A 23,278-nucleotide genomic window follows, 5' to 3' on the forward strand; every position below is an offset into this window, starting at 1 on the left:
ATACCGTCTTTACTGCTCGAGCCTGATTAGGAACCCTGAAGGAAAAGAACGTACAACGGATTGCGTACACACAGGCTTCACTGAGGACCTACGCTCTGCCCTTACCTCATACTGATTGAGGGTAGTTCCTGTGAGTATATACCCAAAAGGGCTTGTGTGGATTTCCTTCACCCATTGGAGTGTATCTGAATTCATGGGACTCTAGCCTGATGTTTTATACTTCTATGAGTACACCCTAGTGGCATAAACTGGGTTCTTTTGGCTTTGGGACTGATTCACATATTTTTGTGGCTTTTTAGTGTTTTCTCGTTCTCCTATTTTATATAATATATATTATTTTTTTCTGATATTAATAAGTTGTATTTCTCAGTTATGCATATTGCTTTATTGGTTTTAGATTTCCTATATTGGATGTAGATATATACTTTCATATATAACTTTCATATTAATAGGAGTGCAAGTGTATATCAATTCCCTGTATACTTATTTTTTGTATATAATAATTTTTGTATATAATTGTTAGTTTGGACTTTTATCTGTAAGTTTTATTATTAATTTAATTATTTATTTTTGATCCTGTTTTTAGCACTTGCCTCATATCCCCCATATCCTTTCTTTACTTTTTGGATATTTAATAGAAATATTTGGAAAAAGATAATTCGCTTTTTGGCGGATATTGTGTCTATTAGCTCTCTCAGGAAACAAAACCATTGTGTTGTTTGACCAAATTACAATTTATATTTTAATATTGAACTATTGTTTCTAATTGGAAACTTTTATGTATTGGTTTATATACTCGTTTATAATAGTGGTATTTTTATATGAACTATTTTAACTATTTATTCAGTAGAGATTCATATAATTATAATTTTTTTGTTTTATTTTATTTTTTTATATTTTTTTTATTTTATTTTGTTAGTTTTCTACTCATATTTTTACAAATTTTTATTACATATTATTACATTATATATTTATCACTTTGTATACAGTTGTGTGATCTCCCTGTGTTTTGCGCTCAACTAGCCCCAGAGCTTATACCACTACTGGTTAGTGGTATATTCTATTTATATATATATATATATATATATATATATATATATATATATATATATATATATATATATATATATATATATATATGTATATATATATTCTCAGGATTTGGGAAAAAGTACTAATAGTCTCACTTAGAGTGTAACATTTTGGGAATAACCTCCATTTCTTCAGAGGCTTCAAATTTTAAAACAGTACAGATTTTAGTGGGTAAAGCAAATTTCAGGAGTATTTTTATGGCATAATGTCTTCCCATTCCTGTGCTCTAAAAATGTTTTCATTTATTAATTTTATTATACATCAATGATCCCTGGCCTTCTATTAGGGTGCATACCCCTCTGCGCACCTAGCCTCTGGATGTCAGAATTGAAATATAAGAGGTAAATATGTGGGATTATGGAGCAGCAGATTTCCCAGTGCTGAGGGCAACGTAAAAACAAAGTAAACTAAACTAAATATATCACTGCAATGTCCCCATCAGCCTTATAATGTAGACATAGAAAATGTTTCCTCTTAAATTTCTTATCACAATATGAGCTAGAAGATTATCTATAAATATTGTATATCTATAATAAAATAATTCTTAGTTTGTTAGTATCATTGGAAACCAATAAAACAGTTGTGAATTACTTCCATTTTTTACTTTATTTATTTATTTTACCTTTGATTCTTTCATTCACTTTTTCTTTGTTTCTCTTTAGATTAACTGTTGTGGGAAACGGAAGACAGAGTGACATTGGATGTAGCACAAAGTTGTCATTTTTCATTACTGCAATAAAAAGAAAAATAAATAATGACAACGATCAATGTATAGTATTGTAACCAGTGAAGACAAAAAATGAAATATATAATAGCTATTGAATTTAAAAAAAAATTATGTACTTAATAGCATTAAATTAGCAAAAGACTGAAGCTGCTCCATAACCCTGTCCGCCTGCTCTGAGCAGGCGGACAGAGATCGCCGGAATTCAACCCGATCGAGTACGATCGGGTTGATTGACGCCCCCTGCTGGCGGCTCATTGGCCGCGAGTCTGCAGGGGGCGGCGTTGCACCAGCTGCTCACAAGAGCTGCTGGTGCAATGCTGAATATAGAGAGTGTATTGCTCTCCGCATTCAGCGATGTCTGTCAGACCTGATCCGCACTGTCGTATCAGGTCCGACAGACATATGATAATTCCATCTCCTAGACTTCACAACAACCCCCTTCCGGACCTACTCTTGAGCCCTTCTCCCTGTTAATTAAACCTTGCCCTTTAAATAAACACAGAACAAAGAAGCTGGGAAGAAAGACCGTTCGTGTTTATGAAACTTTTAGGCAAAATTCTTAAAGCCGACTAAATTTTAATATTAATATTAACCAGTTAAGGATGGTGGCAATTGAGTCCCTAAGGTAACCCATACCATAGCTGGTCAGCGGCCCACATTGGTACACCTAGGCCACCACATAGCAGGCATCATTTCTCCATTAAATTTGGCTGTCACTCTTTCCTTTCCCCGCCAACTCGCTGGGCTGCAACCAACCACCATGACTAGGGTATAAACACTCTATGCCAGTAGGGAAACTTATGTGAGCAACATTGAGTAGAGACTATATTAAAGCTAAGACTTACAGAGCTAGCTCAACAACTAAACCTACCCATGCTGGGGAAAACCCTAAGGGAGCCATCTCTCAACGATGCCTATATATATATATATATATATATATATATATATATATATATATATATATATATATATATATATATATATATATAAATATATATGTGTATATATATATATATATATAAATGTGCAGAGTTCTTAGAGATTCGGTCACTTTTATTGCGACCAATCACAGGCCTGTGGCAAATGAGCTGTGAATTGTGTTGCAACTATGCATTCTCACTTCTCAAAAAGGTACAATTTACAATGATAAATTATCAGAACAACATGTAAAATAAACAAATTATTTATATTGAGGTTTTTTTTTTAATTATTTTAATTAATAAGAACATTTGATCAGATATTTCATTTAAATGTAATGTCAAATTACATTTTATAGCAGGGCAGTAGTTATGGTGAATATGGTTCAAACAGAATGCTCTTTATGGTAAATGATGGCACCCAATTTTCAAGGTCCACGTCAAGAAAGTTCCCGGACAGGGCACCTTTGGGGATTCCAATGCAGCATTTAATGCTGGAATTCAACATTGTACAAGCAAAACATTTTGCAGCTCTGACCCATTCTCTTATGCAACCAATTGCACAAGAGTAGGACTCATCAGTCCAGGATGTTGATGTCTGCAACCTCTAAGGTTGTGGACTAATTAAGAAGCAGCAAAACATGTTTCAATATTTTTTTTTACCAATGCACTTGTCTACATTGCTACATTACTGTTTATCCCAGTTACTGGTTCAGCTTATGGAACAGTTGGTTTAGGCAACAACCTACTGGACTCTAGTTTCTGAAAATCTCTGAATTTGTGCCCATTCAGCCAAAAGAGCATTTATGAGGTCAGGCATTGATGTTGGAAGATAAAATGTGGCTTTCAATCGGTATTTGAAATCATTCCAAAGTTTTTCAATGGTGTTGAGGTCAGGGCCCTGTGCAGGCAACTCAAGTTTCTCTATTCGTCAAACCATGTCTTCATGCACATGCTGGAAGAACCAAATTGTCTTAAATCTCTGTGTATCCTGTAGCATTAAGATGACCATTCACTGGAGCAAAGGGTCTAGCCCAAACCCTGAAAAACAGCCTCAGACCATTATCACTTCTCCACCAAATATTACAGTAGGCACTATGCATTTTGGTAGGTAATGTTCTCCTGGCATTTGCCACACCCAGATTCTTCCATAACACTGCCTTATAGTGATGTGTGGTTCTTCAATCCAGAGAACATGTTTCCACTGCTCCAGAGACCTGTGGTAGTGTGCTTTACACCACTCCATACTATGCTTGAAATTGTGCATGTTGATGTGATGCTTGTGTGCAACTGCAGTGCTCAGCCATGGAAAACGATTTCATGAAGCCCTCAACACATAAGTCTTTATCTGATGTTGCTTCCAGAGTTTGGAACTCTGTAGTAAAAGATGCTATAGATGACAGGAGATGTTCACTCAATATGTGCTTCAGCACTTGGCAAACTTGCTCTGTGAGTTTGTGTGGTCTACAACTTCATGGTTGGGCTGTTATTGCTCCTATATGCCTCTGCTACACAATAATAGCACTTACAGTTGACATGGGCAGCTCCAATAGGGCTGAAATTATTCACAAACTGACTTGTTGACACAGGTGGCATCCTATGACAGTGCCATGTTTAAAGTCACTAATCTTTTCAATATGGCCTGTTGTACTGCCAATGTTTGTCTATGGAGATTTCATGCACTGGATTTTATGCACCTGTTAGAAATGGATGTTGTTAAACACCTGAACTGAATTATTAGTAGGTGTGCCCATCTATTTTTGGTCATATAAATGAATAAAGCTGATTCTAACCATTTAAATCCTGCTACAAGTCTCTTTTCATGAAAAATATATTCCTAACATGTTTAAAGGATTACAAACTCTTCCCGTTTTTTGTTTGAATAAAACACATATTTTAAATTACATTTATGAAATTAAAATTACCAACCTCAAACTCTTTCAAAATACTAAATCCAGCCCACTATTTTAGCCCCTACGTGTACATAACAATCAACCAATCGCTTTCGCCGCTTTTGCATGTTATTATAATACAAATTTATAGAAAGATAAAAGAGTGTGCTCCAATGATGAAGTATGTCTCAGTAATTGTCACAGTTCTCACCGTTCCATGCAGACAGCCAGACGTGGTCGCCCCTTTGGGGGCAAGCAAGGGACTTGAACCTGGGTCCTCTCTTATCCTAGGCTTGTTCTCTTGCCTCTAAGCCACAGATGCTTTTCTCTATTTGTGTGTGTATGTAAGCATTTCATTACCTTTCCTTATCCTGCCTGCAGCACTGGGGATGAACTCTGGATAGTGCTTTACCTGGATCACCTGTGCTCATTTACAACCTGTCAGTCAGGCTTACCTGGGACTTCATACCAATTAGCAGCTCATTAACTGGCTATATAACCCTGCCTTTTCCTTTGCTCAGTGTCAGTTCTTTGTTTCATGTTTGCTGTTTCCAGTTTAGGTGTCTTTGTTCCTGAATCCCTAAGACTGACCCTGGCTTGCGACCCCGGCTCTGCTCATCGTTTACCTGCACCTCTGGCTTCCTTTGATCTCTGCAATACCTTGATTACTCTCTTGGATTTACCCTTGTTTGTACAGCACACTCAGATCCTTGTTTTTTGCACACAGCCCCCGTGCATTTATTCACAGCCCAGGTTGTTTTCATACCTGATCACTTTGGGCTGTGATACCTGTAAGGGTGAGCATATATCTCTGCTACAGACTCCAAACCAGTTAAGACCTTTACAGTAATCTTACAAAAATTCTAGAGTATAAACATAATACTCACAAACACAATGAACTCAATAGTGCAAATGGGGCAGGCTGAACTCTCAGACTTGCTCAGCTAACTCGCAGTCCGGCTACACAGCTTCCAGACCGGCTCCACACCTCTACTGCTCTCACCACCTCTGAACAGCACGGCAAAGCACTGCTTCCAAAGTATAGCAACAATACCGCTGACCAAATGCTCTATTCATAGAGAGTGGCAAGATAATGGATTCCAGAAAACCCCCAAAGTATCAACAGAGGTTGACCGGAGGCTCACAGGATAAGTATTAAAAAACTATTTATTCACAACGCGTTTCTCAGTACGTTACTGTTTCATCAGGTGATAAAATATACAAATACAAGTGAGCTTAAATACCTGACTTCCTCTGCGTGTTCATACAACTAATGCGCATGTCCATGAAAGGGGATGGACTCATACTATTATTTGGATTGGGCAACTATTGTTACAACGTAACCAATGGTCATTACTTGTATGCTAAATTATAAAAGTGCTACAATAGTATCAAAAGTGTTGCCAAATAACTCAATATATATGTGCTTAGTATTTTAAAGGTAAACATACCGGGGTAGTCTCAAATTCGGATTCATACAATACAGATATTATTACAATATTGCACATACACACAATCTTATCTAGCATCATCATATTTATCAATCATCGATCTGTTTAAAACCAGCAAGGATTGAGTTATTTGATAATGCCATATACAATATATATAAAAAGACAAGATAATATAAAACATTCGGCTAGATTACGAGTTTTGCAGTAAGCTTAAAATGCAGCGTTAGCCGGTCCTAACGCTGCTTTTTAACGCCCGCTGGTATTACGAGTCTTGCGGGTACAGGTGTACCACTCACTTTTTTGGCCAAACTTGGCAATACCGCAAATCCACTTACGCAAATTGCGTATACTCTTTTTTCAATGGGACTTGCATAGCGCCGGTATTACGAGTCTGTCCTGGGAGGCCAAAAAGTGAGCGGTAGACCCTTACCCGCAAGATTCCTAATGCATATAGTATTTGTGATGCGGGCCCTCCCGCATCACAAATACTATAATAAAATGATTAACCCCTAATCTGACAAACCGGACATCGCCGCCACTATAATAAACATATTAACCCCTAAACCGCTGTACTCCCACCTCGAAAACACTAGTTTAATATTCTTAAACACTAATCTGCCGCTCCGTACATCGCCGCCACCTATCTACATTTATTAACCCCTAATCTGCCGACCCCAACATCGCCGCCACTATATTAAATTTATTAACCCCTAAACCTAAGTCTAACCCTAACCTTAACACCCCCTAACTTAAATAAAATTACAATAAATCTAATTATAAATTAATATTATTACCTAAATAATCCCTATTTAAAACTAAATACTTACCTGTAAAATAAACCTAAGATAGCTAAAATATAACTAATAGTTACATTGTAGCTAGCTTAGGGTTTATTTTTATTTTACAGGCAAGTTTGTATTTATTTTAACTAGGTAGAATAGTTACTAAATAGTTATTAACTATTTAATAACTACCTAGCTAAAATAAATACAAATTTACCTGTAAAATAAAACCTAACCTAAGTTACACTAACACCTAACACTACACTACAATTAAATAAATTACCTAAATTAAATACAATTAAATACAATTAGCTAAGTAAAAAAAAACAAAAAAAACACTAAATTACAGAAAATAATAAACAAATTACAAGATTTTTTAACTAATTACACCTAATCTAATAGCCCTATCAAAATAAAAAAATGCCCCCCCCCCAAAAAAAAAAAAAAAAACCCTAGCCTAAACTAAACTGTAAAAAGTATGGGATTGAGAATTGGCGCTAACTAAAAATCCTATGAGCCTAGTTTAAAAAACTACTCCTCCTCAGTAGTTTATGTGGAACAGTGGATATCAAAATTTGAACAACTGGCGCTTGTAAGATACAGCTAGGATTTAAACTACCATAAGTGTGTATAATTAATAGTTCCTAAAACCTATCTAGGTTGTGAAGTGAGGCTAAGTAGCCGTGTTTTGTAAATCAAAATAAAAAAATCATGAATTATATGAACCTCTATGAGTGATAAAAAATAAATATAATATGAGTGATATCAAATAAATATAAGAAATGGTATATAAAGAGTTGATGTGAATAAGTAAAGTGAAATGGTTATTTACAAAGAACGAAATATTTGTACAAAAGTTATAAATTTAATGGATACCAAGCATAAATTATGATGGTATAAGAGCAAGATAATAAATGTGTGAAAGCGATAAAATATCTAATCCAGATATATAAACAACATCCTATAAAACAACAATCATATATAAAAAAATATTTTTTTAAAAATACGGACGTCTCCCTCAATGAAATCTGCTAACAAGTAGTCTAACCAGCTTATGTTTGCCGATCAATATCAGTTTGATGTCGGTGGTGAGAACAACGCTCCCAAAACAACAATGTTAACAGTCAAAGGTGAATGGTAAGGTACCTTACTGATATCTGTCTGGATATAGGGGCCTCCAGGCTGATGTGTAGCTCCTTAGCTTCTTAGTATTAAGGGTCTGTCTGTATGTGCCGGGTTGTTTGTAGCTTAATACAGACCGCACACCTCTGATTCTATTGGCGGTCAGATGGCACACCCCTCTTCTGATAGGCTGTAGTTTTACACACGCTTCGTAAGTCATGTATGGGGGTTCGCAAAATAGCGATGCTTGAACTTGCTTTACCTTGAAAACTTGTAACCGTTAAAGAATTTGTTCAAGTTTGGTGATAATTCCTGATGACTGCACGTACTTATATTGCTGTTCAGATCCCTGGTCCTTGGGGTGGCTTTACCTCCTAAGTCATAGAAACTAGAGAGTCCACAGGAGGGGCTGGATCGCAGCTTTTAGTGGATATCAGTCATGAGTCTGTCCTTGTAATAGCAGTGTTGTGGCTGGAGTAAATTCTACGCGTTTCACCCTCAGAGGGCTTTATCAAGATACTCCAGGTGAGCATAACACACCTTTTTAAAGGTAATCTGTAGTTTCTATTGGCTGTAATTTACTCGATCCCATTGGAGCCTAAAAAACCACCTCCTTTGATAAAAGGTGGAATTCATTGATGTTCACAATTTTTTTAAGGTGGTAATTATAAAATGTGCAACTTATGACATATAATCTTGTGAATTAAAAAACATTGGATATCTATACAAAAAATACATTCTATAAAACGATTTATCTGAAACAGTGACTGATCTGTAATTGGACTGCAAAATCTGTGTGACATGACAACTAATTTATAATAAATAAGCGATCTTTATTAAAACTGATTAATTAATTTTTTTTTTAATAAAATATAAAATATACCTAACCACAATATATATATAATCACTAATAAGACTTGGATATACTGATGAATCAAATGATAAAAAGCATGCAATATATATATATATATATATATATATATATATATATATATATGTGTGTATATATATATATATATATATATATATATATATATATAATATATATATATATACCTACTCTTCAATAAGAACAATAAGGATCTGAACTAAGAATATTGTCCGTGTCTTCAGTATCGTGTATAAATAAAGAGAGATATAAAGAGGAACTATAGTGGATACAATCATAAAAATATTAAGTGTGTATCTGATAAATTAAGACTAAATATATGTATGGAATGGGAAACTAGCAACAAGTTTGAAGTTATATATACATGATAAACTAATACATCTCAAAAAGTGAAATATGAAAAGGAATGACTGTATTTGAGCTGTTCCACATGTAGGAAGATATGAGTTATAGGGATTATTATATATAAATATATTTCTAAACATAGGTGTAAATGACAGAAAGACCTCTTATGTGGTGGGAGAAAGATCAGAGAAATATAGATATCTCTAGTTCTGAATTGAGTCCTTGAGGTTGGAGGGTTTGTAGAGTATAAATGGTCTCTGATTCAATTCTAAGGAGTTCAACTTCTAAATTTCCTCCTCTCCAGTTTGGTAGTACCTTTTTAATCCCCCAAAATCTAAAATCTGCCAATTTATTATTATGTTTCTCCTTAAAATGTTGGTACAAATATGTGTCTTTTTTGCCCTTTTCAATGGTCCAAAGGTGTTCACGGATTCTTTCCCTAAGGGTTCTGGTTGTTTCTCCAATGTATTGTTTGTTACACGTGCATTGGATCATGTATATCACCCCTTTGTCTTGGCATCTGATGGTACTATCAATATCATATATTTTTCCTGTTTGTGTGGACCTATATTATTTAGTTTTGCAGCTGTACTGACAAGACTTACATCCAAAACATGGAAAAAAAGCCATTTACATTCTTCCCAAATAGACTAATTTGTTTATTACTATGTATCTCAGTTTTAAACTCACTAGGAGCTAAAATAGTCTTAAGTTTCTTGGCCTTTCTATAAATTATATTAGGATAGGGGGAAACTTTATCTTCTATGATAGGGTCATTTTGTACTAAATTCCAATGTTTGTTCATGATTTTTTTCAGGGTCTTAAAATCATCATTATAATTGGTGATTAGTGGTACATTTATAATGTTACTTCCTGGAAAATTGATTTTTGATTTTTCTTTATATTTAAGAAATTCACTCCTCTCAATTGATTCTATATCTTTTTTGGCTTTGGTTATTAGATCTTTCTTATAACCTTTCTCTAAAAATTTTCTTTCAAGAAAATCTGCTTGTTCTAGGTAATCTATTGTTTTTGAACAATTTCTACGTAATCGAATACATTGTCCCTTCAGTACGTTTTCTTTCCATCTTTTCAGATGACAGCTCTCTGAGTGTATTAGGTTGTTAGCATCTACTGTTTTGAAGTGTGTTTTCGTATTTAATGAATTTTCAATTATTTCAATTTCTAAGTCAAGGAATATTATCTTTTCTTTGCTAACAGTATTGGTAAATTGTAGGCCTATTGTATTACTATTCATGTCTCCTAGAAATTTTTCCAGATGGATGGTGTCTCCACTCCATACCATCAAGATATCATCTATGTACCTTTGTATAGCATGAGGTTTGCGCCAAGCTCATGGTTCTGGATAAAATCTTGTTCCCAGTTACTCATAAACAGATTGGCATAGTTTGGCGCAAACCTCGTGCCCATAGCTGTACCTGTTATCTGTAGGAAAAATTTCCCATTGAAAGAAAAATAGTTTTGGTTTAAGATAAAAGAGATCCCGTCCAATATAAATTTGGCCTGATCTTTATGTAATGTATTATCATTGTGTAAATATTTCTCCACCGCCTTTATACCCCATTCATGTTTAATGCTAGTGTAGAGTGATGAAACGTCACTAGTTAAAAGGTAATAATTGTTTTGCCATTCTAATTTATCCAAAGTTTGTAGTACATCTGTGGTATCTTTTAGATATGATGAAAGTGTTCTGACGTATTTTTGTAAAAATGTATCAATGTACTCTGAAAGGTTGCATGTCAATGATCCAATACCAGAAATTATTGGTCTCCCTGGTGGGTTCTTGATATCCTTATATATTTTGTGGAGGTAATAGAAGATGGGCATTTTGGGGAATTTTGGTGATAGATAATTAAATTCTTTGGTGTTAATAATACCTTTTCTCTTTTGCTTCATCTAATAATGAGTTTAATCTATTGGAATATGTATTTGTTGGATCTGATTTTAATATAGTATAGGTAGTTTGATCATTAAGAAGTCTATTTGATTCATTTAAATAATCTCCTTTGTCAAGAATGACATTTCCCCCTCTTTGTCTGCCTGTTTAATAACAATGTTTTTGATCTTTTGTAGACTTTGTATTGCTTGTTTTTCTTTTAGGGACAAATTATACTTAACATGGTATTTTGGTTTTACATTTTGTATGTCTTTTTGAACTAATTGCTCAAATAATTCTAGATTACTTCCACGTTCATGTTTTGGGTAAAATTTTGATTTCTCTTTTAGATTAGTATATATGTATATGGGGGATTGACGAGAACTGTTAATGGAGTTGGAAGGAATTGAAAAGTTTCTCTCAATGAGGTTCTTTATAAAATACTTATTTAATGTTAATTTTCTAACAAATTGACTTATGTTGATGTGTGTTTGGAATTTATTCATTCTGGTTGATGGTGCAAATGACAGACCTGTGTTTAGAATTTTTATTTCCTCTTTGTTTAGTGTCACACTACTCAGATTAAAAATGCCCTTTGTTACTACTTCATTCTCTTGTAGTCTCTTGCTTTTCCCTCTTCCTCTTCCTCTACAACATCTCTTAATCTTTTTTTTTGGACTTTTTTTGTGGTTTTTGTATTTCCTTTTCTATCCTTGGTCCTAATCTTGGAGATTCTGGATCTATTAGACCCTGGGATAAAAAATTATTTTGTTTCATATTTTAATTTTCTCTTTGAATTTGAATATCTGAGAATCTATTGTAAGTGGGTATTCGCCAGGGGGGCCTATCATATGTGCTGTTGTGGTTTTTAGTCCCAGAATGTGTCCAATTACTCTCATTCCTTTCCTGTCTCTTATTATGTCTATCATATTCATCATATGAAGTTTGATATTGATTAGAGTAATTTCTTCTATAATTGTAATTCCTATTTGGATTTATATTGTCGTGGTGCATTCTAGGTTCGTTATAATTGATATTTTGTCTAGTATATGTAGTGTCTGTATCATGCCTTCTTTCTCTGTTGTGATATGGGTTATTCCAATCTCCAGTTTATTCCAATCTCTAAAGCCACCCCGAGGACCAGGGATCTGAACAGCAATATAAGTATGTGCAGTCATAAGGAATTATCACCAAACTTGAACAAATTTTTTAACGGTTACAAGTTTTCAAGGTAAAGCAAGTTCAAGCATCGCTATTTTGCGAACCCCCATACATGACTTACGAAGCATGTATAACTACAGCCTATCAGAAGAGGGGTGTGCCATCTGACCGCCAATAGAATCAGAGGTGTGCGGTGTGTATTAAGCTACGAACGACCCCGGCACATACAGACAGACGCTTAATACTAAGGAGCTAACGAGCTACACATCGGCCTGGAGGCCCCTATATCCAGACAGATATCAGTAAGGTACCTTACCATTCACCTTTGACTGTTAACATTGTTGTTTTGGGAGCGCTGTTCTCACCACCAACATCGAACTGATATTGATCAGCAAACATAAGCTGGTTAGACTACTTGTTAGCAGATTTCATTGAGGGAGACGTCCCTATTTTTAAAAAATATTTTTTATATATGATTGTTGTTTTATAGGATGTTGTTTATATATCTGGATTAGATATTTTATCGCTTTCACTCATTTATTATCTTGCTCTTATACCATCATAATTTGTGCTTGGTATCCATTAAATTTATAACTTTTGTACAAATATTTTGTTCTTTGTAAATATCCATTTCACTTTACTTATTCACATCAACTCTTTATATACCATTTCTTATATTTATTTGATATCACTTATATTATATGTATTTGTTATCACTCATAGAGGTTCATATTCGTCATGATTTTTTTATTTTGATTTACAAAACATGGCTACTCAGCCTCACTTCAGAACCTAGATAGGTTTTAGGAGCTATTAATTATACACACTTATGGTAGTTTAAATCCTAGCTGTATCTTATAAGCGTCAGTTGTTCAAATTTTGATATCCACCTAAACTAAACTGCCAATGGCCCTTAAAAGAGCATTGCCCCAAAGAAATCAGCTCTTTTACCTGAAATAAAAATACAAACAACACCCCCAACAGTAAAACCCACCACCCACACAACCAACCCCCCAAATAAAAGCCTAACTAAATAAACCTAAGCTCTCCATTGCTCTGAAAAGGGCATTTGGATGGGCATTGCCCTTAAAAGGGCAGTTAGCTCTTTTGCAGCCCAAAAATCCTAACCTAAAAATCAAACCCACCCAATACACCCTTAAAAAATCCTAACACTAACCCCCTGAAGATCGATTTCCAGTTCTGAAGACCTGACATCCATCCTCAAGGAAGCGGCCGAAGTCTTCATCCAACCGGGCCGAAGTCTTCATCCAACTGGGCGGAAGTCTTCATCCAGACGGGCAGAAGTCTTCATCCAGATGGTATCTTCTATCTTCATCCATCAGCCAATCGGAATTAAGGTGGAAAAAATCCTATTGGCTGATGGAATCAGCCCATAGGATTGAGCTTGCATTCCCTTGGCTGATTGGAACAGCCAATAGAATGCGAGCTCAATCCTACTGGCTGATTGTATCGGAATTGAAGGGACGGTTGGATGAAGACTTTGGCCCGGTTGGATGAAAACTTAGGCCCGGTTGGATGAAGACTGCTGCCGCTTCCTTGAGGATGAATGTCCGGTCTTCAGAAATGTAAGTCGATCTTCAGGGGGTTAGTGTTAGGATTTTTTAAGGGTGTATTGGGTGAATTTGATTTTTAGGTTAGGGTTTTTGGGCTGCAAAAGAGCTAACAGCCCTTTTAATGGCAATGCCCATCCAAATGCCCTTTTCAGGGCAATGGGGAGCTTAGGTTTTTTTTAGTTAGGGTTTTATTTGGGGGGTTTGTTGTGTGGGTTGTGGGTTTTACTGTTGGGGGTGTTGTTTGTATTTTTATTTCAGGTAAAAGAGCTGATTTCTTTGGGGCGATGCCCCACAAAAGGCCCTTTTAAGGGCTAATGGCAGTTTAGTTTAGGCTAGGGTTTTTTTATTTTGGGGGGGCATTTTTTTATTTTGATAGGGCTATTAGATTAGGTGTAATTAGTTTAAAAGTCTTGTAATTTGTTTATCATTTTCTGTAATTTTAGTTTTTTTTTACTTTAGCTAATTTTATTTAATTGTATTTAATTGTATTTAATTTAGGTAATTTATTTAATTGTAGTGTAGTGTTAGGTGTTAGTGTAACTTAGGTTAGGTTTTATTTTACAGGTAAATTTGTATTTATTTTAGCTAGGTAGTTATGAAATAGTTAAAAACTATTTAGTAACTATTCTACCTAGTTAAAATAAATACAAACTTGCCTGTAAAATAAAAATAAACCCTAAGCTAGCTACAACGTAACTATTAGTTATATTGTAGCTATCTTAGGTTTATTTTACAGGTGTAAGTATTTAGTTTTAAATAGGGATTATTTAGTTATTAATATTAATTTTTATTTAGATTTATTGTAATTATATTAAAGTTAGTGGGTGTTAGGGTTAGACTTAGGTTTAGGGGTTAATACATTTAGTATAGTGGCGGCGACGTTGGGGGAGGCAGATTAGGGGTTATTAAATGTAGATTGGTGGCGGCGATGTTAGGGGCAGCAGATTAGGGGTTAATAATATTTAACTAGTGTTTGCAAGGCGGGGGTACGGCGGTTTAGGGGTTAATATGTTTATTCTAGTGGTGGCGATGTCCAGATCGGCAGATTAAGGGTTCATAAGTATAATGTAGGTGTCAGCGATGTCGGGGGGGTAGATTAGGGGTTAATAAGTGTAAGATTAGGGGTGTTTAGACTCGGGGTTCATGTTAGGGTGTTAGGTGTAAACATAACTTTTATTTTACCATAGGAATCAATGGGGCTGCGTTAGGGAGCTGTACGCTGCTTTTTTGCAGGTGTTAGGTTTTTTTTCAGCCGGCTCTCACCATTGATTCCTATGGGGAAATCATGCACAAGCACGTATAACCAGCTCACCGCTGATTTAAGCAGCGCTGGTATTGAAGTGAGATGTGGAGCACAATTTTGCTCTACGCTCACTTCTTGCCTGATAAAAACCCGTAATACCAGCGCTGCGGGTAAGTGAGCGGTGAACATAAACTGCACGTTAGCCCTGCAGCCCTCCTGTAACCGCAAAACTAGTAATCTAGCCGATTCTTAATAAAAAATCCCACATTTTATGCCAGAGAGCAAACAAATCCCTAAAAATCCCAAAATTTATGCAAGAGAGCAAAAAATCCCTAAAAATCAAAAATTTTATGCTAGAGAGCAAAAAAATCTCTAATAGTTCATCTGCTATTCAAGAGGTATATAATTAGTATGGAAAGGGTGGATCTACTATAGAGACACATAGTGTCAATTTTTTTTTATATAAAATACATACACATATATAATGTGACCTATATCAATCAGATTTTAATTATTAAAGCCTGCAAGGTCAATATTCTCATTCAAACCATAAGGTGACAAAGACTGCATTTTCCAGATCCAATAGGTTTCTCTTTGTCTAAGCCTTATAAACCTATTCATACCCCAAGATTTAGGGATAGACTCGATCGGGATAATGTCTCAGAGGCATGAACATGTCTTGGTACACTATGTTTTAAAAAAGTATTTTTAATATTTCTTAGGTGCTCTCCCCATCATTTTTTGATAGGTCTAGAGGTTCTACCGGTATATTGAACTCTACATAAAAATTCTATAATATACACCACAAAGCAAGAATCACATGTAATTCTAGATTTAATACTGAATGCTTCTTGATTGACATTAGATTTAAATCAATCAGTACCAGTGGCAATGTGCTTACACAGTCCACATAGTTTTTTTCCACATTTAAAAATTCCCTTCTTATTTAGAAAATATTTTTTTTTGTGTAATCAGGCTTTTGATTTGTCAAGGATTTTTTCATCACCACTTTACTAGGTGCTAGCTTGTTCTTAAGTGTTGGAGCCCTTCTAAAGGTACATAAGGGCCCACTACTTAGAACGTCCTTTAAAGCTGGATCCTTAAGTAAAATGAACCAATATTTACCCAAGGCCTCTTTTATCTATCTATGATTACTATTATATTGTGTAATACATCTTAAATATACATCATTATCAGTGCCTGTACCCTTATTTTGATTTGTGATCAACAAATTCTATTTCTATGTTTTGCTTGTATACACCCCCTATCTATCAGATCAGAAGGCTAACCTTTATCCAAAAATCTATCTTTCATTATCCTTGATTGTTCCTCAGAAGTATCAATATTGCTACAGTTATGCCTAAGTCTACAAAATTGATTGTAGGGATGTTCCTAATCCATGGTGTATGATGATTACTTTTAAAATTCAAGTAGCTATTAGAGTCTACCGCATTGAAGTAGGTCTTATTTATTATATTGCCTTCTTTATTCCAAGACAAATGTAGATCGAGGGCCTACCAGGAGGGTCCACCAAGGATTTATGTATATTACCCAAGATACATATAACCTTGGTGGACCCTCTAGGTAGGCCCATCATAGCTGGCATTGAGAATTTAACATGTAATCTATCTCAATATGTAGATCAATTTTTAAAGAAAATAGTAAGCACTCTCCCATCCTACATAAGAGATTCTGCTGACTTGATCTGCAAACTGACTAATATCAAAAAGGAAAATAGGGATCTGATATGGCTAACGTGTGATGTCACAGCCCTATATTCTAACATTTCTCATAATTTAGGGCTTAAATCAATATAACATTATCTGAGAAATGACCCTTACATGCCTAAGAACCAGATTGATGTTCTATTAGAAGCTATCCTTTTTGTTTTACAACACAACTATTTTGTATACCAAGAACAATATTTTTTACAAATAAGGGGAACGGCCATGGACACCAAGTTCGCCCCAAGTTTTGCCAATCTCTTCATGGGATGGTTTGAGGAGAAATATATATAGGAATCAGAATTTGGGGCGAGCTTGGTGTACTATGGCCATTTTATAGACAATTTGATTTTTGTATGGGATGGAAACAGTTGTGAAGCCCAAAAATTAGTGGACCATTTGAATTCTAATTGTTTGGGTATATCTTTTTCATCTAAAATAGAAACTGTAAGTATAGAATTCCTCTGTCTACATTTGTCTTGGAATAAAGAAGGCAATATAATAACTAAGACCTACTTCAACGTGGTAGACTCTAATAGCTACTTGAAACATACACCATGGATTAGGAACATCCCCCTACAATCAATGTTGTAGACTTAGGCATAACTGTAGCAATATTGATACCTTTGAGGAACAATCAAGGATAATGAAAGATAGATTTTTCGATAAAGGTTACCCTTCTGATCTGATAGATAGGGGGTGGATACAAGCAAAACATAGAAAAATAGAGAGGATTTGTTGATCACAAATAAAAATAAGGTTACAGGCACTGATAATGATGTATCTTTAAGATTTATTACACAAAATAATAGTAATCATAGATATATAAAAGAGGCCTTGGGTAAATATTGGTTCATTTTACTTAAGGATCCAGCTTTAAAGGACGTTCTGTTCCCTAACCTTATGTACCTTTTAGAAGGGCTTCAACACTTAAGAACAAGCTAGCATATAGTAAAGTGGTGATGAAAAAAACAGAATTTATGCTTACCTGATAAATTACTTTCTCCAACGGTGTGTCCGGTCCATGGCGTCATCCATTACTTGTGGGATATTCTCCTCCCCCACAGGGAAAGGCAAGGAGAGCACACAGCAAGAGCTGTCCATATAGTCCCTCCCAGACTCCGCCCCCCCAGTCATTCGACCGACGGTTAGGAGAAAAAAAGGAGAAACTATAGGGTGCCGTGGTGACTGTAGTGTATAGAGAGAGAAATTTTTCAAACCTGATTAAAAAACCAGGGCGGGCCGTGGACCGGACACACCGTTGGAGAAAGTAATTTATCAGGTAAGCATAAATTCTGTTTTCTCCAACATTGGTGTGTCCGGTCCACGGCGTCATCCATTACTTGTGGGAACCAATACCAAAGCTTTAGGACACGGATGAAGGGAGGGAGCAAATCAGGTTACCTAAACAGAAGGCACCACGGCTTGCAAAACCTTTCTCCCAGAAATAGCCTCCGAAGAAGCAAAAAGTATCAAATTTGTAGAATTTGGCAAAAGTGTGCAGAGAAGACCAAGTTGCTGCCTCACATATCTGATCAACAGAAGCCTCGTTCTTGAAGGCCCATGTGGAAGCCACAGCCCTAGTAGAGTGAGCTGTGATTCGTTCAGGAGGCTGCCGTCCGGCAGTCTCATAAGCCAATCGTATAATGCTTTTCTGCCAGAAAGAAAGAGAGGTAGCAGTAGCTTTTTGTCCTCTCCTCTTACCAGAATAAACGACAAACAAAAAAGAAGTTTTGTCTGAAATCCTTTGTTGCTTCTAAATAGAACTTTAAAGCACGGACTACATCTAAATGGTGTAACAAATGTTCCTTCTTTGAAACTGGATTCGGACACAAAGAAGGGACAACTATTTCCTGGTTAATATTCTTGTTGGAAACAACTTTTGGAAGAAAACCAGGCTTGGTACGCAAAACAACCTTATCTGAATGGAACACCAGATAGGGTGGATCACACTGCAAAGCAGATAGTTCAGAAACTCTTCTAGCAGAAGAAATAGCAACCAAAAAAAGAACTTTCCAAGATAGTAACTTGATATCTATGGAATGTAAGGGTTCAAATGGAACCCCTTGAAGAACTGAAAAAACTAAATTTAGACTCCAGGGAGGAGTCAAAGGTCTGTAAACAGGTTTGATTCTGACCAAAGCCTGTACAAAAGCTTGTACATCTGGCACAGCTGCCAGTCGTCTGTGTAACAAGACAGATAAAGCAGATCTCTGTCCTTTTAGAGAACTCGCTGACAATCCCTTATCCAAACCTTCTTGTTAGAAAGAAGAGGATCCTGGGAATATTAATCCATGAGAATCCCTTGGATTCACACCAACAGATATATCCTTTCCATATTTTATGGTAAATCCTTCTAGTCACAGGTTTTCTGGCTTGGACCAGAGTATCTATCACTGAATCTGAAAACCCGCGCTTGGATAAAATCAAGCGTTCAATTTCCAAGCAGTCAGCTGGAGAGAAACTAGATTTGGATGTTCGAATGGACCTTGCACTAGAAGATCCTGTCTCAAAGGTAGCTTCCATGGTGGAGCCGATGACATATTCACCAGGTCTGCATACCAAGTCCTGCGTGGCCACGCAGGAGCTATCAGAATCACTGAGGCCTTCTCCTGTTTGATCCTGGCTACAAGCCTGGGAAGGAGAGGGAACGGTGGAAATGCATAAGCTAGGTTGAACGACCAAGGCGTCACTAATGCATCCACTAGAGTCGCCTTGGGATCCCTGGATCTGGACCCGTAGCAAGGAACCTTGAAGTTCTGACGAGACGCCATCAGATCCATGTCTGGAATGTCCCATAATTGAGTCAACTGGGCAAAAACCTCCGGGTGGAGTTCCCACTCCCCCGGATGGAAAGTCTGACGACTCAGATAATCCGCCTCCCAGTTGTCTACTCCTGGGATGTGAATTGCAGATAGATGGCAGGAGTGATCCTCCGCCCATTTGATGATCTTGGATACCTCTCTCATCGCCAAGGAACTCTTTGTTCCTCCCTGATGGTTGATGTAAGCTACAGTCGTCATGTTGTCTGACTGGAATCTTATGAATCCGGCCTTCGCTAGTTGAGGCCAAGCCCGGAGAGCATTGAATATCGCTCTCAGTTCCAGGATGTTTATCGGGAGAAGAGACTCTTCCCGAGACCATAGACCCTGAGCTTTCAGGGAATCCCAGACCGCGCCCCAGCCTAATAGACTGGCGTCGGTCGTGACAATGACCCACTCTGGTCTGCGGAAACTCATTCCCTGAGACAGGTGATCCTGTGACAACCACCAACGGAGTGAGTCTCTGGTCATCTGGTCTACTTGAATCTTTGGAGACAAGTCTGTATAGTCCCCATTCCACTGCTTGAGCATGCACAGTTGTAATGGTCTTAGATGAATTTGAGCAAAAGGAACTATGTCCATTGCTGCAACCATCAACCCTACTACTACCATGCACTGAGCTTTGGAAGGCTGCAGAATAGAGTGAAGAACTTGACAAGCTTTAGAAGCTTTGACTTTCTGACTTTTGTCAGGAAGATCTTCATTTTTAAAGAATCTATTATCGTTCCCAAGAAGGGAACTCTTGTCGACGGAGACAGGGAACTCTTTTCTACGTTCACCTTCCACCCGTGAGATATGAGAAAGGCTAGAACAATGTCTGTATGAGCCTTTGCTTTGGAAAGAGACGACGTTTGGATTAGAATGTCGTCCAGATAAGGTGCCACTGCAATACCCCTTGGTCTTAGAACCTCTAGAAGGGACCCTAGCACCTTTGTGAAAATCCTTGGATGATCTTTGTGGATAGGAATATGTAGATACGCATCCTTTAAATCCACGGTAGTCATAAATTGACCCTCCTGGATTGTAGATAAAATTGTTCGAATGGTTTCCATTTGAACGATGGAACTCTGAGAAATTTGTTTAGAATTTTTAAATCCAGAATTGGTCTGAAAATTCCCTCTTTTTTGGGAACTACAAACAGATTTGAGTAAAACCCCCGACCTTGTTCCACAGTTGGAACTGGGTGTATCACTCCCATCTTTAACAGGTCTTCTACACAATGTAAGAATGCCTGTCTCTTTATTTGGTTTGAAGATAAGTTAGACATGTGGAACCTTCCCCTTGAGGGTAGTTCCTTGAACTCCAGAAGAAAACCCTGAGAGACTATTTCTAGTGTCCAGGGATCCTGAACATCTCTTGCCTAAGCCTGAGCAAAGAGAGAGAGTCTGCCCCCTACTAGATCCGGTCCCGGATCGGGGGCTACCCCTTCATGCTGTTTTGGTAGCAGCAGCAGGCTTCTTGGCCTGTTTACCCTTGTTCCAGCCTTGCATTGATTTCCAAGTTGGTTTAGTCTGGGAAGCGTTACCCACTTGTCTAGAGGCTGCCGAGTTGGAAGCCGGTCCGTTCCTGAAATTGCGAATGGAACGAAAATTGGACTTATTCTTAGCCTTGAAAGGTTTATCTTGTGGGAGGGCATGGCCCTTTCCCTCAGTGATGTCTGAAATAATCTCTTTCAATTCTGGCCAAAAAAGGGTCTTACCTTTGAAAGGGGTATTAAGCAATTTTGTCTTGGAAGATACATCCGCCGACCAAGACTTTAGCCAGAGCGCTCTACGCGCCCCAATTGTAAACCCTGAATTTTTCGCCGCTAACCTCGCTAACTGCAAAGCGGTGTCTAAAATAAAGGAATTAGCTAACTTAAGTGCGTGAATTCTGTCCATGACTTCCTCATACGGAGTCTCCCTACTGAGCAACTTTTCCAGTTCCTCGAACCAGAACCACGCCGCTGTAGTGACAGGAATAATGCACGAAATAGGTTAAAGGAGGTAACCTTGCTGTACAAAAATCTTTTTAAGCAAACCCTCCAATTTTTTATCCATAGGATCTTTGAAAGCACAATTGTCCTCAATAGGAATGGTCGTGCGCTTGGCTAGAGTAGAAACTGCCCCCTCGACCTTAGGGACTGTTTGCCATGTGTCCTTCCTGGGGTCGACCATAGGGAACAATTTCTTAAATATAGGAGGAGGGACAAAAGGTATGCCTGGCTTCTCCCACTCCTTATTCACTATGTCCGCCACCCGTTTAGGTATCGGAAAAGCATCAGGGTGCACCGGGACCTCAAGGAACTTGTCCATCTTGCACAATTTTTCTGGGTTGACCAGATTGTCACAATCATCCAGAGTAGATAGCACCTCCTTAAGTAATGCGCGGAGATGCTCTAATTTTGATTTAAATGTCACAACATCAGGTTCTGCCTGCTGAGAAATTCTTCCTGTATCAGAAATTTCCCCATCTGACAAACCCTCCCTCACTGCCACTTCAGATTGGTGTGAGGGTATGACAGAAAAATTATCATCAGCGCCCTCCTGCTCTACAGTGTTTAAAACAGAGCAATCGCGCTTTCTCTGAAATGCTGGCATTTTGGATAAAATATTAGCTATGGAGTTATCCATTACTGCCGTCAATTGCTGCATAGTAACAAGCATTGGCGCGCTAGAAGTACTAGGGGTCGCCTGCGCGGGCATAACTGGTATAGACACAGAAGGAGATGATGTAGAACTATGTCTACTTCCTTCATCTGAGGAATCATCCTGGGCAACTTTACTATTTGTGACAGTACTGTCCTTACTTTGTTTGGACGCTATGGCACAATTATCACACATATTTGAAGGGGGAACCACATTGGCTACCATACATACAGAACATGATCTATCTGAAGGTACAGACATGTTAAACAGGCTTAAACTGGTTAATAAACACCACAAACTCCTCACCATCCCCGAGGAGATGCTACTTGTTCAGAGCGGCAAGGAGAATGACTGGGGGGGCGGAGCCTGGGAGGGACTATATGGACAGCTCTTGCTGTGTGCTCTCCTTGCCTTTCCCTGTGGGGGAGGAGAATATCCCACAAGTAATGGATGACGCCGTGGACCGGACACACCAATGTTGGAGAAATCCTTGACAAATCAAAGGCCTGATTACACAAAAAAATATTTTCTAAATAAGAAGGGAATTTTTAAATGTGGAAAAAAAACTATGTGTACTGTGTAAGCACATTGCCACTGGTACTGATTGTTATAAATCTAATGTCACACAAGAAACATTCAGTATTAAATCTAGAATAACATGTGATTCTTCCTTTGTGGTGTATATTCTAGAATGTTTATGTGGACTTCAATATACCGGTAGAACCTCTAGACCTAACAAAAAAAAGATGGGAAGAGCACATAAGAAATATTAAAAATATTTTTTTAAAACATAGTTTACCGAGACATGTTCTTTGTAATCATGCCTCTGAGACAGATACTCTAAAAATTATCCCGATCGAGTCTATCCCTAAATCTTGGGGTATGAATAGGTTTATAAGGCTTAGACAAAGTGAAACCTATAGGATCTGGAAAATTAAGTCTTTGTCACCTTATGGTTTGAATGAGAATATTGACCTTGCTGCCTTTAATGATTAAAATCTGATTGATATAGG

The 23,278-nt window shown here is 37.1% G+C and overlaps 1 protein-coding gene across 2 annotated transcripts in view; it reads right to left on the bottom strand.

The window, feature by feature from the left end:
* The window catches only part of LOC128667055 (uncharacterized), a 233,165-nt gene that overhangs the window by 132,153 nt on the left and 77,734 nt on the right, over positions 1–23,278 (bottom strand). For both annotated transcript variants that reach the window (XM_053721938.1, XM_053721937.1), the window contains exon 5: positions 1,715–1,822. In XM_053721938.1, coding sequence (XP_053577913.1) covers positions 1,715–1,822 — 108 coding nt within the window. The remainder of the gene's footprint in view (positions 1–1,714; positions 1,823–23,278) is intronic.

The sequence above is a fragment of the Bombina bombina genome, chromosome 7 (genome assembly GCF_027579735.1).
Source record: "Bombina bombina isolate aBomBom1 chromosome 7, aBomBom1.pri, whole genome shotgun sequence".
Taxonomy (NCBI): Eukaryota; Metazoa; Chordata; class Amphibia; order Anura; family Bombinatoridae; genus Bombina; species Bombina bombina.